The following is a 15,737-nucleotide window of genomic DNA, read 5'->3' as shown; positions in this document are numbered from 1 at the left end:
ACTGGACGTATCTACGATCACTGAGACTTTAGCGGTGGCACGGGTACGTCCTTGCTTTTTTTTGCAGGTATATTCTCTGATAGGGTGATGCTTAAAGATACAACATTTGCAAACATCAAAAAACGAAATGATCAAATAATCACGAAATATTTCACTGGATTGTTAGGGAATGACGGTCCATAGAAGCCTGCAAAATTGTGGCTCCTGCTGTGCCATTTTCAAGAAAACTTGTATTTTTTTTCCAAAACTGGTCGGCCCTTTGGAGAAAACTGGATTATTTTTCAAAAACTGCTCCTAATTTTTCGCATTTAGTTAGTCCGCATTTTCTGAATTTTGCAGCAAAAGCAAATGTTGTACATGAAAGTCTCAATATTGACCAAAATATTACGATCAGTGGGATACCCCATATTCCAAATGCATCTGACTTTTACTGAAAATATTATCAAGTATAGATTTTTTTCTCTGATTGCGGTTTTATACCACAACATTGTCGTATAATATAAATAAAAACTATACACATTTGTATATGTAGCACATGAGATAAAACATTCTAACATAACTGTCACCCATTTTGTGGGCGTGGCCTAAGTAAGTAAGTAAGTAAGAGAGTCGGTTTACAAGAGCATGCAGCTTGATTCAAACGAGGTTAATTTTGGTGGTAAAATAACCGACCAGTGACTGAATATTTGCCTTCGCAGTTAATTTTTATTTGACTTTCAAGCTCTCAAACATCCTCCGAACGATCCAGTCCTTTCATAATTAGTGCTCTGCCACCTCCATTGATCTGTGAACTTCTACTGATCTTAAACGCAGTGGGTATGTTAATGGTACAAAGAAAAAGGAAAAAAAACCTAGAGATTCGCGTTTGTTGTTACAAACGCAGAGTGGTCGGGTAGACAACTATTTTATGAAACACTGTCCATTAAGTTATGAATATTTTGCAACATGATGTACAAGTTCAATATAAGGCAATTATTATTCATTGCCGCTATAAAAAGTGCAGCACCAGCCCAGGATGAGGCGATCGGGGGGCTAAATTTGCAAAAACAATCATGAATGGGTATACTGCAGTAATTGGGATATTTGTTGTGTTCTTTGAGACACCGGAATTTAATGTTCCAGGCTAATTTGTGCGGGGGTCGGTTATTGCTCCAAGTTAATTGAAATTTACCGGTGGCGTCATTTGGCATTGTCACGCATGTAGTAATGGGGCGTCATACATGTAGTGGTGACAATATCCAATTACATGTATTAGCCTACTTTTATGTGACATCTGTGAAGGCTCTCAGGCATGACTGTTGTGTGCCTTTACTTTGTAGAGAGCATTGTGATAACTTAATTGGCAGGCAGTGGGCAGTGAAGTGTTTTAAACAAAGACGAAGGAGCTTCCTTAGTTTTCAGGGTTTTTTCTCCAATATAATAGTTCATGTTAAGAGCCCGTAGACATAAATTCTGTTTTGAGATCATGACGACTCCACAGGGGAAAAAAAGAAAATCTTGTCACGAGCATCCCTAGAGGGTGGGGGCATGGAGGATATGACCCCCTCCCCCCTCCCCCCCCCCCCCCCCCCTTAATCGTTTTTGTCGGCAAAATCGTTGTCTTGTCGGCAACATCACCCCGTCGGCAAATTTGCCGGATTGAAAAGCACCACATTTTGTCCGATACTGTCCATGATATTCCGATTTGAACGGCAGCCCCATAAGAAGACTGAAAACCCAATCCACATGTGGACCTGGCCAGGAATTGAACTCGGGCCATGGAGGTGAAAGGCCAGGAAGAACTTCTGCGCCAACCCGATTAAAACAGACAAATTGTGATCTGCAGTCTGTCAGGGAATAAAATTAGTCAGGCTGCGACTGACATCTGCACTTTTCCCGTCAATTTATGTATCTGATCTTACAATCTCCAAGGAGATGGCACCATAACAGAAGAAAACGGGGATAAGTTACACGAACTTGCACGGCCTGCGCGGCTAGCAACAGACACGCGTCGCAAGGATGCCGCTTTTAATAATAAAAAGTTCACACAAGGTTTTGTGATCATACCGTGAACCGTTTGGAAGAGATTTTGCTTGGTTTTGATGTCAGGCTAACGTCTTCATTTTGAATTCACCTAACTTTAACCTTCCGGTTGACCCGGAAGAAAGGGTCAATTGAGTTCACGTACTCAAAAAAAATGTTAATCAATTCATGGTCTATCTGATGACAGAATATAAACATCACTGATTATTTTGTTCAAGAGTTATGAGTGAAAGTAATTGGACCCTTTTCCAGCTAAAATCGCTTGTAATTTGACACCCGATGACGTCATCATGACGTCAGAGTAATATGCACCACTTCGGATGAGGGTCAATATATATTGAAAGTTACAAGTTCATATCATGAACCGTTTAGGAGAAAACCCGCGGAGAATTATTGTCCGGAAAAAAAAGAAAAGATTTACCAGAACAATAACAGAGAGTGGTCGGGTTGTACCCGACCACTCAAATATCTAGTTTTGAGCCCGCGTACACTGGACCGGTAGCACAATCCAATGGCAACCCCCCCCCCCCCCCCCCCCCGGCCACTCACCCGTTCAGCCGCTGACTAGGAACACTAAATGGAATGCTAAAGCTCCTAACTGTCAAATTGGCTTAGACTGCAGGAGAAAGCGTCTTAGATTTAAACATTTCCCGGGGGCATGCCTGGCCCCGGATCCCCCATACCATATCGCATGGCGTGCATTTAGTACGCTTTCACTTATCCCCACCCCTTCATATCAACCCTCCTATTTTTCCATGAAAGCTGGATCCGCCCCTGCAACCCGCAAGCCAATCAACCTTAGGCCAACATAAAGGTCTCCGGTTTCTGGTACAGAGCTTGCCCCAAAAGTGGTTCGGCTAAGCGGGTTGTTTCCCCCTACTTTTTTCTACTTCAAACTTAGGCAAAAAAAAAAAATAAGTCGGTCTCTGGTCAGCGCGCGCGTCGATTTTAAGCATGCGCGTCGATCTTTTTTTTCCCAAAATGTTCCGCGGTAGCTCCAACAGCGCCCTCTATTTCCGCACCTCCTCAATTTTTTTTTTACCAAAGAGCACCAAGGAATGGGAAATTGCACCAAGGCAAATGATCGAAAGCACCAAGGCAAATTATGGAGGACACCAATGTACATGAGGACACCAAAAAAGCAAAATAGTACCCCACCTTGTCTGTACAATCCAAGCTTAAAAAAAAAAAAAAAAGCAAAAAAAAAAAAAAAAAGCCTCGTGGCCGCGTCAATTCTGGAAGTTTGGTCTGACCAGAGACCGAATATTTTTTTTTTTGGCCTTACATTGAGATTTTTTTTTTTTAGTTTTGCCGACGCGCATGGCAGCAGCGACTCTTTGGGGGCCTTACTCACCTAATCTACCCCGTTAAAGTCTCCCAAAAAAACACCCAGTTCCAATCCAACAAAATGTCCACTCCCGGCACATCAATTCTCGTGAGCATGCTCGCCACTTCTATACTAGAACAGCAGGCAACTGATCATCCCCAATTGCTGGGGTCTTTAACACAGTTGCTTAGGTTAATAAGTGACACGCATTACAATATGCATATCATCAACAATAGGTTTCCACCATAAGCTTCAGATAGCCTTGATAATGCACGTTACAAGTCCACGAGATAGGTTAGAGAAAAAAGTTGTCAGACTTTGGTATTTTGTTTCGTTTGCGTCAATTCCAACTGATAAGATTGGACCGTCACCTTTCGTTTTTGCAACAGCCTGAGAATTGGCCATGTTTTTATCTAAAGTGAAGCTGAATTGGTACAACTCAGATATGGTTTCCGGTCCAATTTCTTTGTTCAACAGATTTCACTGGTAACACAGCCATGCTTCTTTGTTGTTTATGCAAGGAATTTTCAAATTGCCGGGTACATAATATAATTTCTGAAGTAATCATAAAGGTTAGACAACCGTTTTATGCTGTTTATCTTTAACATTATTAACTGATCGCGTGCGGTCTAGCGGTTGAGCTGAGGATTCATGATCGTGAGGTTGTGGGTTCGAGCCCTGCCGTGGCCATGCGTGTTGTCCCCTTGAGTAAGGCGCTTTACCTCAATTACTCCTCTCAACCCAGGTGTTAAATGGGTACCGCCATTATTCAATGCTGGGAAGGTAACAGACTCGTTGTGGAGGAGGTATTGCGACCCCCTCCCCCCACAGCAATGAGTCTGGCCCATTCGCTAACGAAAGAGAGATTGGCACTCCGTTCCTCTGTTTCTGTGAACACAGGTTCGCCCCCTTATTAACTTTCTTATCTTCCCTTGTACTAATGAAACAGAGAGAAAAATAGGAGTAGGCCTAGATAAATAATTTATCGGTCGTATATGCTTGAGACATTACAGCTGTAGTCAGAATTGTTTTCAATAATATTTCAAAATGATATGGTATAAGGATTAAATTGTGCGATAATATTCTGGTATAGCTGAAAGTTTATTTGAAGAGAGATGGGCACTCCGTTCCTCCGTTCCTGTGTTTACAGGTTCGCCCCCTTCACTAATATCTTATTAACTTTCTTATCTTCCCTTGTAGAAATGAAAAAGAGAGAAAAATAGGAGTAGGCCTATAAATAATTTATCCGTCGTATATGCTTGAGATATTACAGCTGTAGTCAAAATTGTTTTCAATAATATATAAAAATGATATGGTATAAGGATTAAATTGTGCGATAATATTCCTGTATAGCTGAAAGTTTATAAAAAGGCTGGTGTGTTTCTGCACCTGTTCATTGGTGTTAATATACCTGCTGAACAATGCATACATTGGTTCTTCTGTTGTTGGTTGGCGTAGCTGCAGCTGGAATTGCTCCACTGCTTAAAGTTGATGACAGCCCCAAAGGCCGTTACCTCATCAAATTCAAGTAAAAATGAGAAAATGCAATATATTATTAGAAAATTATTTATGTATGGCATTTACTATTTTGTTCATTTTGAAATTTGTGTGTTTCGTTTCAGGGATGACGTGGACGTGGATATCGTTGCCGATGGCATCCAGCGCCGTGTGCAGCAGCGGCGTTTGGGCCGCGCAGACGTCTCCCATCGCTACCACCAAGTCTTGAAAGGCATGGCCGCAGAACTATCGGAGGAAGCCCTCGATTACGTGAGATTTCCTGAATGATCAAGAATTTCATTTGCAATTCATTTTTCAGTTTCTTATCTATAGATGGTTCAATGTGACTATTTTCAGGGGAATATCTTAATTAATTTTGATGAAGAAATTCATAAAAAGCGAGTTTCTGTTGAATAAGTGTCATGGAAATTGTAATTGTGTTTATTTCCATCGGCTTTGTTGTAGTTAAAACCTACACATGTCCTCACAAATCCTCCAGTAAAAGTCAAGTCACACGCTTTTCAAAATAATGGACTGCGACAAAGGCATTCCTCAAGTTGTAGTTCATCCCATGTTATGCTAAGTTGTGACTGGACTTATGCAGGGAAGGACTTTTGACCCCCTGTTAACCGGACTTGTGCTTGACTACAACACAGTTCATCTGGCATTCTCTCAACAAGGACTTCAGAAGAAAATCCACGTGTCTTGCGTTTTGCGAATCTCGCAGAAACCTAAAGCATTAACAAACAGTTACTAGTTGATTCTGGTTAATTTCCTGGACAGAAAGGCACAACTTAGTTCATAAAGTAAAAAAATTGCGGGTAACACCATGTGGAAACAAATCTCTTCTTGGAAGAAGTGTGGTCCTGAAAAGAACCAGTTGGTTGAGTGTAGAACCGGTTTTTTTTCAAGAACCACATTAGTTCAAATTTTTTCTTGGATAGATTCGAACCTTGGATGAGGTTGAGTACGTGTCTGAGGACGGTTTGGCGCACGGAACAGCCCAACCCTGGGGCTTGGACCGCATTGGACAGAGAAACCTACCCCTTGATGGCTCCTTCTCAACAAACTCTGCATATAGTAAGGACAGAAATAGTTCGTTTGGCACCGTAAATGTTGGTCCTGATTGCTCGATTAATATACAGCTGATCTTGCAATAGTCTTTTTAGAAACATAGGGGACTTGTGTTTTTTAAACAGTTAATCAATGATAATGCAGTGACAATGAGACAATAATGTGTGATCCTAACCCAGGCTGATGAATGAGATTCCCGAGTTGTGGACAAGCTTTCATATACTTAGAAAGTGTTCACACTGATCTGAAAATATGTTTGAGTTGAAAATCTTATGACAGTTGTGGACAATGCCAGTTGTGGACAACTGGGTGTGTGAAATTAATCTTGATACTTATAATAGATTGATAGCTCAAAGCACTCCTGGAAACTTCAGTCGGGTTTGTGGATTATGAGTTGCACTATCCGTAGTTGTTTCATCCGTGCAGCAATTATCTATGGTAGAACAAGCGTTTCATCAAATGGTGGTAGACATTTTTAATAGTTGGGGTGCCTATGTAGCGCGGATACAAAAGTGGTGAAACAAAAGAAACAAATAAGACAATTGAACAAGCCATTGACGGTCTATAGGTCCAAAATAACTGCGTTGCTGGTTGCGTAAACCATACATACCGAGCATATAATTAATCATAATAGATTTACTTCCAAAATCAGTCTGCTTACATCAGCAACCTAAAAAAGAAATGTTTGTCTTTCAGAGGAGGGAGAGGGGGTTGAAATGTGGGTTGTAGACAGCGGTATCTTGCCGACCCACGTTGACTTCGGAGGCCGTGCTTCTGCTGTGTTTGACGGTTATGGTGGCAATGTAAGTTTCACTTCTTTAAAATATTAATCATGTATTAACCAAATTGTGGCGACTGAGTACTTTTCAAACAAGGATATAATTTGGTTATTGTTTTGGGTTGGACATTAAAGGACCCACCAATTTGTTTTGAGAAGTCCTTAAAAAATGCACATTTTCTTTGTCCTTTCTCACTTTATTTTTAATTTTCATTTTGCCATTTTCAAGGGTATTTGGTGCCCTCATGGTTTTTATGTTCACGAAAATGTCCATATTTATGACCAATTGTGTGATGTCAGTTAGGGCAGAAAGTTCAACGTTACAGTTATTCCAGAACCAAAAAAATCCAGAGTTTTTTAAACTAGCTGTCGTAAATTTTCTGTTCTTTGGTGATAATATTAATTATAATAAACAGTGCTTATAAAGCGAATATCAATATTATTAATACTTGTCAGTCTTGAAAAGATTGACAGATATTGCAAACGCAGAGTCTACCAACTTTCAAAAGTGCACGTAGCCAAGCCTATTTTTCCAATTACAACGAAAAGTAATGAACACAAAATTAATGATTTCAATTAGCCATATTTTTGGGTTCACAACCAACTTGAAAGCAAACCCCTGAACTAAACAGTGTCTCCCTAAGATGACATCACAACAACAGCGCCCTCGGTTGTAATAAAAACATGGAAAATTGTAAATGCTTAAAGAAGTGAACTTTTCAAAAAACGTTAACCAAAAAAGGATGTCAAATAGTTGTCGTACATTTAACCCGAACAGAGCGTTGCACAAAAACATGGTCCGAAGTAAAAAAAAAAAAAATAAAAATCATGTCACCATCCCTTAAGAGCGAATTTAAGTTTTGGTGGGGAGGGGGTAGCAAAATGGGTACTTTTTTAAATGGGCAAAAATATAGGTGAGGGTCGTACTTTATAAAGGTTGTGAGGTGGCAAGAAAAAATGATATAATATACATGTAATAAAAATGCATCAAAATGTTGCTGGGGGAGCATCTCCCTGGATACACCAAATAACATTGTTATTCTACCATCTTTGAATAGGGTATAGACTGCCAGGGCCATGGAACCCACTGTGCTGGTACTGCGGCAGGCAGTTATTATGGAGTCGCCAAACAGGCAACCATCAAGGGAGTGAAGGTTTTAGGATCAACTCCCTGTGGCAATTCTGGCTACTACTCTACAATCGTCGCAGGTAGGGTGTAAGGACATTTTCCACTGACTAGCCTAGTTTCCTCAGTTTGTGTATCATATCTCACTGACAGACTGACTCAATGACTGACCGTCACTTGTGACTCTGGCAGTGCTATCGTATAGGATTACCCTGTAATGCCAATGAATGGGCTTAATCCGGCCCATTGTGTATTCATGAAAGAACAAAATGCATTAAAAACCTTAGTGAATAGTTATCCTGAATCAATTCGGGCGATCCACAATGCAGTGCGCCACCAAGAATTTGCTACGGAGAGATAATTTTTCCCAGTGCATTGTGGGAGATGGTCGACAAATTCGCAGAGTGGGACATTTGAAATTGTCACTTTTTCTGCGGTCAGTAGTTTCGTAAGCGTATGATTCAAGGATCTGTTTGCCCTTATCTTTTCTTCTTTTTTTCAATGTGAAGTTTTTTGTAAGACGGCAGAATGCTATACCCCAATCTATAACATATTAGTTCAAGTTGTCTACTGACACCCATTCAAATGGGCCATGTTTTGTCGACTGTAAACTTGAAGAATTAACTTTCCATGGCAAAATCTTGGTGGCGCACTGCATTGTGAATCGCCCGAATTGAATATAATTTGGTGTGCTCTGGGATCGGCTTTACTAGACTTGCCTTGTCGTGTCAATTAAAGGCTGTGGATTCATTACCTCCGCCAAAGAGGTTATGTTTTCATCGGATTTGGTAAGTTTGTTGGTTGGTCGGTTGGTTTGTCTGTTAACAAGATAATTCAACAAGTTATGGACAGATTTGCTTGAAATAGTTTAAGGGGTGGCCCTGTTTTGGTACAAACGATTAGAGTTTGGAAGTGATTTCGATCTGGGTCTGGATCCAGGATGTTTTTCAAGGATTCCTCACCATTTATGCGAGTATTTCTTTTGGGTGCACTGACAATATGGCGGGGAAAGTTCACCCTTGGCGGCGGTTTGCGCTCTCTGAGTGCCTTCTAGTTGACGTCACTGCAATGGGCCTTTGGCTAGTTTGACTTGAACACGGGTCTATCACTGGGAACATTGTTACTCCCCTTTAACTTTGGTAACTGGCAATATTGGATTCGATTTTGTCCTTAAAACAAAACTTTTTCGAACAACAGACTAGAGAGTGAAATTGGATCGAAACTCACAAGAAAAGTCCTTGGATTATGACTGAATTCACAATGGTGACTGTGCACTTGTGCCCAAGTACCCCTTCAGCAGTTCCAAAGAGAGTATAGACCTGAGACAAAATGACGTCACACTTTGTTTACATGTGCGCTATTTTGATATGGGAGCTTAATGGCTCTTGTTTCTACCTAGCTATATACTTTTTTTTACATCTCAGTTAAGTCATAGACCGTAATACGCATGCGTGAAACATGTCACGTGAACAACTAAATCGCCTGATTCGGAATAACTTCTTATAAAGCTTACATCCCAGTGGTCAGCGTGGCTTCGCTATGTAGCCTGCTGAGTTAAATTACTCGTCTGATTGCTGGAGGTTCCAATTTGGATTGTACATTTTAATTTCTTCCCCCTACCCCCCAAAAGTACCTAAATTGTGTTTAATCAAGTCCTCATGGTAGGTTTTTGTTAAAAAGGAAGTTGTAAGTCCGAGAACCATTCTCTGACGCATAGTGCACTTATGGTCATTATCTTCCCCGCAAAATCACATTCTTCCCCCCCCCCCAAATCTTTAGCATCGCGAATGCAACATGGTTGTAATAATAATCAATCCAGTTTCTTTATCATAATTCCTTTACATGTAGGATTGGACTATGTCATTGCAAATGCAAAGAAACCAGCTGTCGTATCCATGTCCATCGGAGGCCCCAAATCTACATATTTCGAGACGGGAGTCAAAAAAGTTGTTTCTGCTGGTATTCCGGTGGTGGTATCAGCTGGTAACAGCAATGCTCTAGCGTGTACATCATCTCCAGCGTGGCTGAGTGAGGTATTGAAGAAGAAGAAAAAGATGTTAAAAGATCATACCTCCACCCCACCCCACTAACTCATGCACCAATGTGTATACACCTGCAATCGTGGACCCCGTATTGTCCTGCTTTTATATTTAACTTGGTAGCAACTGCTCTCATTGTTTTTGTACACGAATATCAATCGTGGACCATTTGTCCTCTATTGTTCAACGTCCACGATTTGAATGGGTATACAAACGCTGTTACCCCTCCCTTCTTCCCTCCCTTTCCAGCCCCCCCCCCCCCCTTTTTTGTGTAGGCCCCATTGTGTGTGGCTTTTTTTTTACATGGGGGAGACCTCCCTTTAACCAGAAATCCCCCCCTTAAAAAAAGGCTGAAACTTAACCAAGTATAGTATCAGTTTGTGATACTAAATAAAATGGCCTCATTGCTACGGGGTTCTTATGTAAGATTGAAGCTTGGAAAGACGACACATATCCAGACAGGATTCTGACTAACAACTGTGTATTCTAGAACTCTCCGTATATAACTGCGTGACTGGCCTTACAAACTCAAGAGGGCGATATACAGTTTTAGTGGTGATGAGTTGCACCTATATCAACCTCGTCCCCAGTGCTTACTTTATTTCAAACATCGTTTTCAGTGGTAAGCCCTGGATAGGAAACTTTCTTCCTGTATCCTGATTCGATACCGAAATTTGCTAGTAATGGATTTATATCGTGTACTTGGTGTTGCTATTTCCAACGTGCGTTAGGGCCTACGTGTTTTCACGATCATTGTGATTATAACGCCCGGGCCGCCTTCTCAAAAATACTCATTTCCTTTCCAATTTGCTCATATTAATATAAAATGTGAAACTGTATATTGGCAGGATAAGATGTAACATTTTAATTTGGAAACAATCCTGTTTTCGTAACTCACGGCGCGACGAATTGATGCTGTTTTTACTCCAGATACCGCATGCAAAAACAAGTAACAAACATGTAACGCATAGGCTATGCATGCACCAGACTATTCCTCATTTGCATACGTGTTCAAAATCTTGCACATGCAAAGATCCAATACCAGTGTGAGAGAGCAGGTAGTGGTTGGTGCGTACTGCTCGACATCCCGGGAACGAGGTTGCACCTATACATCCCAGACACTCGCAATCGTATTGACTCAAGCAAGAAAGTGACTCGACCTTAACTTAACTTGACCTTGTTAAGCTAATGACTCGACTCGACTCGACTCGACTCGAGTCAGTGCCTTACAATGACAGAACTCGACTCGAGTCACCCAAAAGAACGACTCATCTCTGATCACAAAATTCAGAAACCAGTACCTAAAATGCAAATATAACATTAAACTACTACTTCTGAAGGTCTGAAGCTCTTTTTATTCAACTCCATTTTTCCGATGGCAGGTGATTACAGTCGGTTCCACTACCTCTAGTGACTACAGATCATCCTTTTCAAACTACGGATCATGCGTGGACATCTTTGCTCCTGGGTCCTCTATCACAAGTGACTATTACTCATCTAACACCGCCACCAAAGTAATGTCTGGAACCTCCATGGCGTGTCCGCACGTTTCAGGTAGAAAAAAAAGCAACCACGCATTGTTCCTCAACTGTATTTTGTTCTTGCCAAATTTGCTGAAATTTTGTCCCTGGCACGTTTCTCCCTTTTTAACTTTTCTTTAGCTTTCTCTGCTCTTTTCTGCAGTTTGTTTTTTAAAATAATGTTTTTTTGCAAAGAAAAGTGATACAGGTTTATTTTTTTTACGATAAGAACGACAAGCAAAGAAGTTCACTGGAGCAGGATGTGAACCTGCGACCCCACACCATCTTTAAGCGCTCTACCAAATGAGCTATATATCCAACGCTATGTTAGCTTCTTCCAAATAGTCATTGTCTTAGTTTCATGCAAGGGCGTCAATCTCTTCTCAAAAGTGGGGGGGGGGGGGAGGGAGGGGACATCAAGGGCGGATCCAAGGGGGGCCAAAGGGGGCCATGGCCCCCCCAAAAAACGAAACCAATTTATTTTTTGTTTATGTGACATCGCAATAAAGGCAGGCAATGAGTACACCACCATCTTTTCCTCAAAAAAAAAATTGGTTAAAGTGGTCAGAAATTGCCTCAGATCGCACCACAGAGCATCTAGAATCCAAAAAAAAATTCGGGGCCCTTAAGCGGGCCCCGAACCCCACGCCGTAATTTGTTGACCCATTTTTTGGGGGACCAATTTTTTTGTTGCCCCCCCCCCCCAAATGGTGTTCTGGATCCGCCCTTGGGGGACATACCTTGCAATCAGCACTAATGCGAGCGCAAAGCGCGAAGCCCTAACGGCGTGGGGTGCGGGGCCCGCTTAAGGGCCCCAGAAAATGTTTGGATTGTAGACACTCTGTGGTGCGATCTGAGGCAATTACTGACCACTTAAACCAATTTTTGTGAGCAAAAGATCACATTATTTTCAAGTTTTGCGTGAATTGCGTCATTGAATCAGCTATTCTGAGTTATAGAATCGTGCCCCACCGATTGACGCCCATGGTTTCATGTCTAGGTTTATGGCTTCTGACTAGCGCCCTCAGATAACAGAGACATTGACTTACGTGGAGACTGCCAGCTTTTTGCTGGCAAGCCCACTTGGTAGAGCGTCGGTACAGTGTTTGCAGATCGCAGTTCAAACCCTGCCCTAGTCAATGTCTTTATTCAAATATCTTATTATGGGCTACGTGCACAACTACCCCCTCAATGGTAAGCAGGGGAGAGTCTGTTGAGGAGACCAATGAGATGAGATATAAATAGTCATTTCCCCTTTGGGTTTATGATGATTTGTTATTTTTGATTGGTATATTACAGGAATATCTGCCCTCTACTTGGCCGAAAATCCAAGTCTGACACCGCAGCAGATTAGGACCAATCTCGTGAATGCTGCTACTCCCAATGTAATCAATAATGCAGGAAGTGGCAGCCCAAATATCCTTGCTTACGTGGATTAAAATCCAGTTTGAGTCATACAGTTACAGTTTAAATTTGGATTGATTGAAAATGTCAATGAAGTGGAAGTGTCGTTTTTAACCCTCCGAATTTCGGGCGATTCATAATGCAGTGCGCCACCAAGAGATTGCCACGGAGACTTCATGTTTCCCATGTCCAGTACATTGTGGGATATGGTCGACAAATTCGCCGCGCGGGACATTTGAAATTGTTAGTTTTTTTCCGGTCAGTAGTTTCTTAAGCGTATGATTTGAGTATATTTTTGCATTTTTTTAAAATCAATTTGGTGTTTTTTGTGTGTGTTAGGCGGCAGAACGCTATGTCCCTTATATATACAAGTTAGCTGAAGTATATTTTGTCGACCGCAGACTTGAAAAATGGACTCTCCTCTTGGTGGCGCACTGCATTGTGAATCGCCCGAAAATTGGCCAGGGATATTTTTGGGGGTACTTCCTGGGTGGGGCCACCGAGTTAAATTGGGGAACATGCCATTTAGAGTGAAAATCGCTCTGATTTGAAATTCTTTGAAGAAAAAAAAAGAATTACACTTAAGGCCTAATTAAGTGAGAATGTGAGTGAAAACACAGTTCGTTTAATTAATGAATTTCACGGTAAATTTGTCGAACGAATTGAATTTTCACTTTAACAAAATGACTTGTTATTTATTGTCAGGATCGCCCAAGACAATAGAGTTGAAAGTGTAAAGCTTCAGTGTCAAAATGATGTTTGAAACAGACAAAAAAATTCTACTTCCCAGCATTTCCAACAGATGAAAATATGTCTACATTGTCCATTAATTAAAAGCGACATTTCACAAATATTTGAACTTAAAATTCAAACAGCATGTCCAATACTAAACTGGAAATGTTCCACTATAGCATTTAATTTTCAAGATTTAATTTATGCCAACATAATAATTATAGATCTGTTTTATCACTGTGCAATGAAAATAAAAGATAGAATCGTATCAGAACAAATATAGTCCCTTTCTTAGTGAATCGATTCTGGAAATTGAAAAAAATGTTCATATCAGTTACTTTGTATTTGTATAATTTCTAACTTTGGCCACGATACATATTGGATGAGTACCGGTACATGTGGTTGTAGATTTGTAAGGTATGGTATACCTGTTTGCAAATAGCAAAGTGCAAATGTGTCCATCGAAGATAAGTCAAACGTAAACTTCAGAGGCAGTCATAAATAGTTTACCACTCAAGTCAATCAAGGGCGGATCCAGGGGGGGGGGGGCCAAAGGGGGCCATGGCCCCCCCCCCCCCCCAAAAAATTAAAACGAAACCATTTTTTAAATTTTTTTTTTATGTGACATCGCAATAAAGGCAGGCAATGAGTACACCACCATCTTACCTCAAAAAAACATTGGTTAAAGTGGTCAGAAATTGCCTCAGATCGCACCACAGAGCATCTAGAATCCAAAATATTTTCGGGGCCCTTAAGCGGGCCCCGAACCCCACGCCGTAATTTTTTGACCCACTTTTTGGGGGGACCAAAATTTGTTTTGGCCCCCCCCCAAAAAAAATTGTGTCCTGGATCCGCCCTTGAAGTCAATCAAATGAATTGGTTTGAGACATTAATGAGGGAGTTCGTGTTATAAAGAATATCTAGGAGAAATTTGGTAAACTTTTGAGGATTGGTTTTTAAATTCACACATCGCCATTTCCAATCCCACTTGTAATTTCGAAAGACGGTACTTGTTCATATTCACCTACTAAGTTTACTTGCTCTACCTCTTAATGTCCAAACTGGTCCACAAATACAGCCTGTCACCCCTGACAAACTTTTGAGCTGGCCACATCACGGAGGTCGTGGTAAAACCAACTATTTTGCATTAAAAACATGTCAGCCACACTTTACAACCCAAAACAGGGGTGGAAAGATGCCGGGAAATCTTTAATGGCTCTTGCAAAGGCTACAAATCTGTAAATGGGGAAGCGCCTGGCTAATATTTTGATGGCCATTCAAAGAGAAGATTTTTAATATGTCAATGATTCGCAGGGTGTTCTTATTGCTGTTAGTTCTTTTTACTGTCGATGGTGGTTACAAACGAACTAAGGGGAATAAAGAACAAACAATATACAAAGGAACAGCGATTTTCTAAATCTGCAAGCAATGCAGAATTGATACATATGCTATCTATTTATGACAGGTCCATTATTATAGCAACTTGGGCAATGCATTGTGTCGCCAGTGGAGTTATGCTTGATGGATGCTTGACCCCAACATCAATGGACCTGGACCATGACAATGGTGGCAAAGTTGTTTGTGCTTGCCAGGGGTTTTCATTCGATATTTCAATAAGGACAATTGTTAATACCTTTCCCCTGAGAGTGTATACTTTCCGTTTTAAAGCTTCATCGAGGCAGTTCCTATGCTGGCATTCTGTAATCAACCTTAACCCTAAAAGGGCCGGGGCGGAATCCCCTCAACTTTTTCCGCGATAGCTTAAAAAAAAAAATCGCGACCCGAGCGGTTATGACTTTTTAGCCTGGAGCCTTGCGCATCTTTTGATACCAAAAACATAAAAATTGGACCAGGGGTTGCCGCGTAGCGAGCCCCCCCCCCCCCCCCCCGCCCCTTGGGTGCGCCACTGCATGCACGATATGTCGATTTGCTGTATGGGTCTGATGTTACCGTTTTCTCTTGACTATCCAAATTTCATGAAGAATGCTCGTGTCGATCGAGAGCGCAAGTTGGTGCAGAATTCTCAAGCCTCATAGCCTTACTAAGGTCACCTCAAGCTCCACCCTGAAGGATGTTTTTGAGTAAGTTAAGAGGATCGAAGCATCATCTGCAACAACAGCCGACACTTCAAAAAAAAAAAAGAGGGGGGAAAACCCGCTTCGCCACACCACTTTTGGAGCAAGCTCCACACTAGAAACCGGAGATTTTTGAGAGGCCT

At 41.3% G+C, this 15,737-nt stretch overlaps 1 protein-coding gene across 1 annotated transcript; it reads left to right on the top strand.

Annotated features, from left to right (window-relative positions):
* Positions 1–4,768: 4,768 nt before the first annotated feature.
* LOC119741841 (aqualysin-1-like) lies at positions 4,769–13,031 on the top strand. Its single transcript, XM_038217750.1, has 8 exons — positions 4,769–4,877; positions 4,972–5,116; positions 5,791–5,926; positions 6,617–6,723; positions 7,757–7,907; positions 9,673–9,857; positions 11,246–11,417; positions 12,683–13,031. Exons 1-8 carry the CDS (start codon positions 4,771–4,773, stop codon positions 12,820–12,822), a joined length of 1,143 nt encoding a protein of 380 aa, XP_038073678.1. The 5' UTR covers positions 4,769–4,770; the 3' UTR covers positions 12,823–13,031.
* The last annotated feature ends 2,706 nt before the right edge of the window (positions 13,032–15,737 follow it).

Source organism: Patiria miniata, unplaced genomic scaffold, assembly GCF_015706575.1.
Source record: "Patiria miniata isolate m_02_andy unplaced genomic scaffold, ASM1570657v1 HiC_scaffold_5, whole genome shotgun sequence".
In the NCBI taxonomy this organism is placed as follows: Eukaryota; Metazoa; Echinodermata; class Asteroidea; order Valvatida; family Asterinidae; genus Patiria; species Patiria miniata.
Note: the sequence above shows the minus strand (reverse complement) of the source record. Positions and strands in the feature narration are given on the sequence as shown.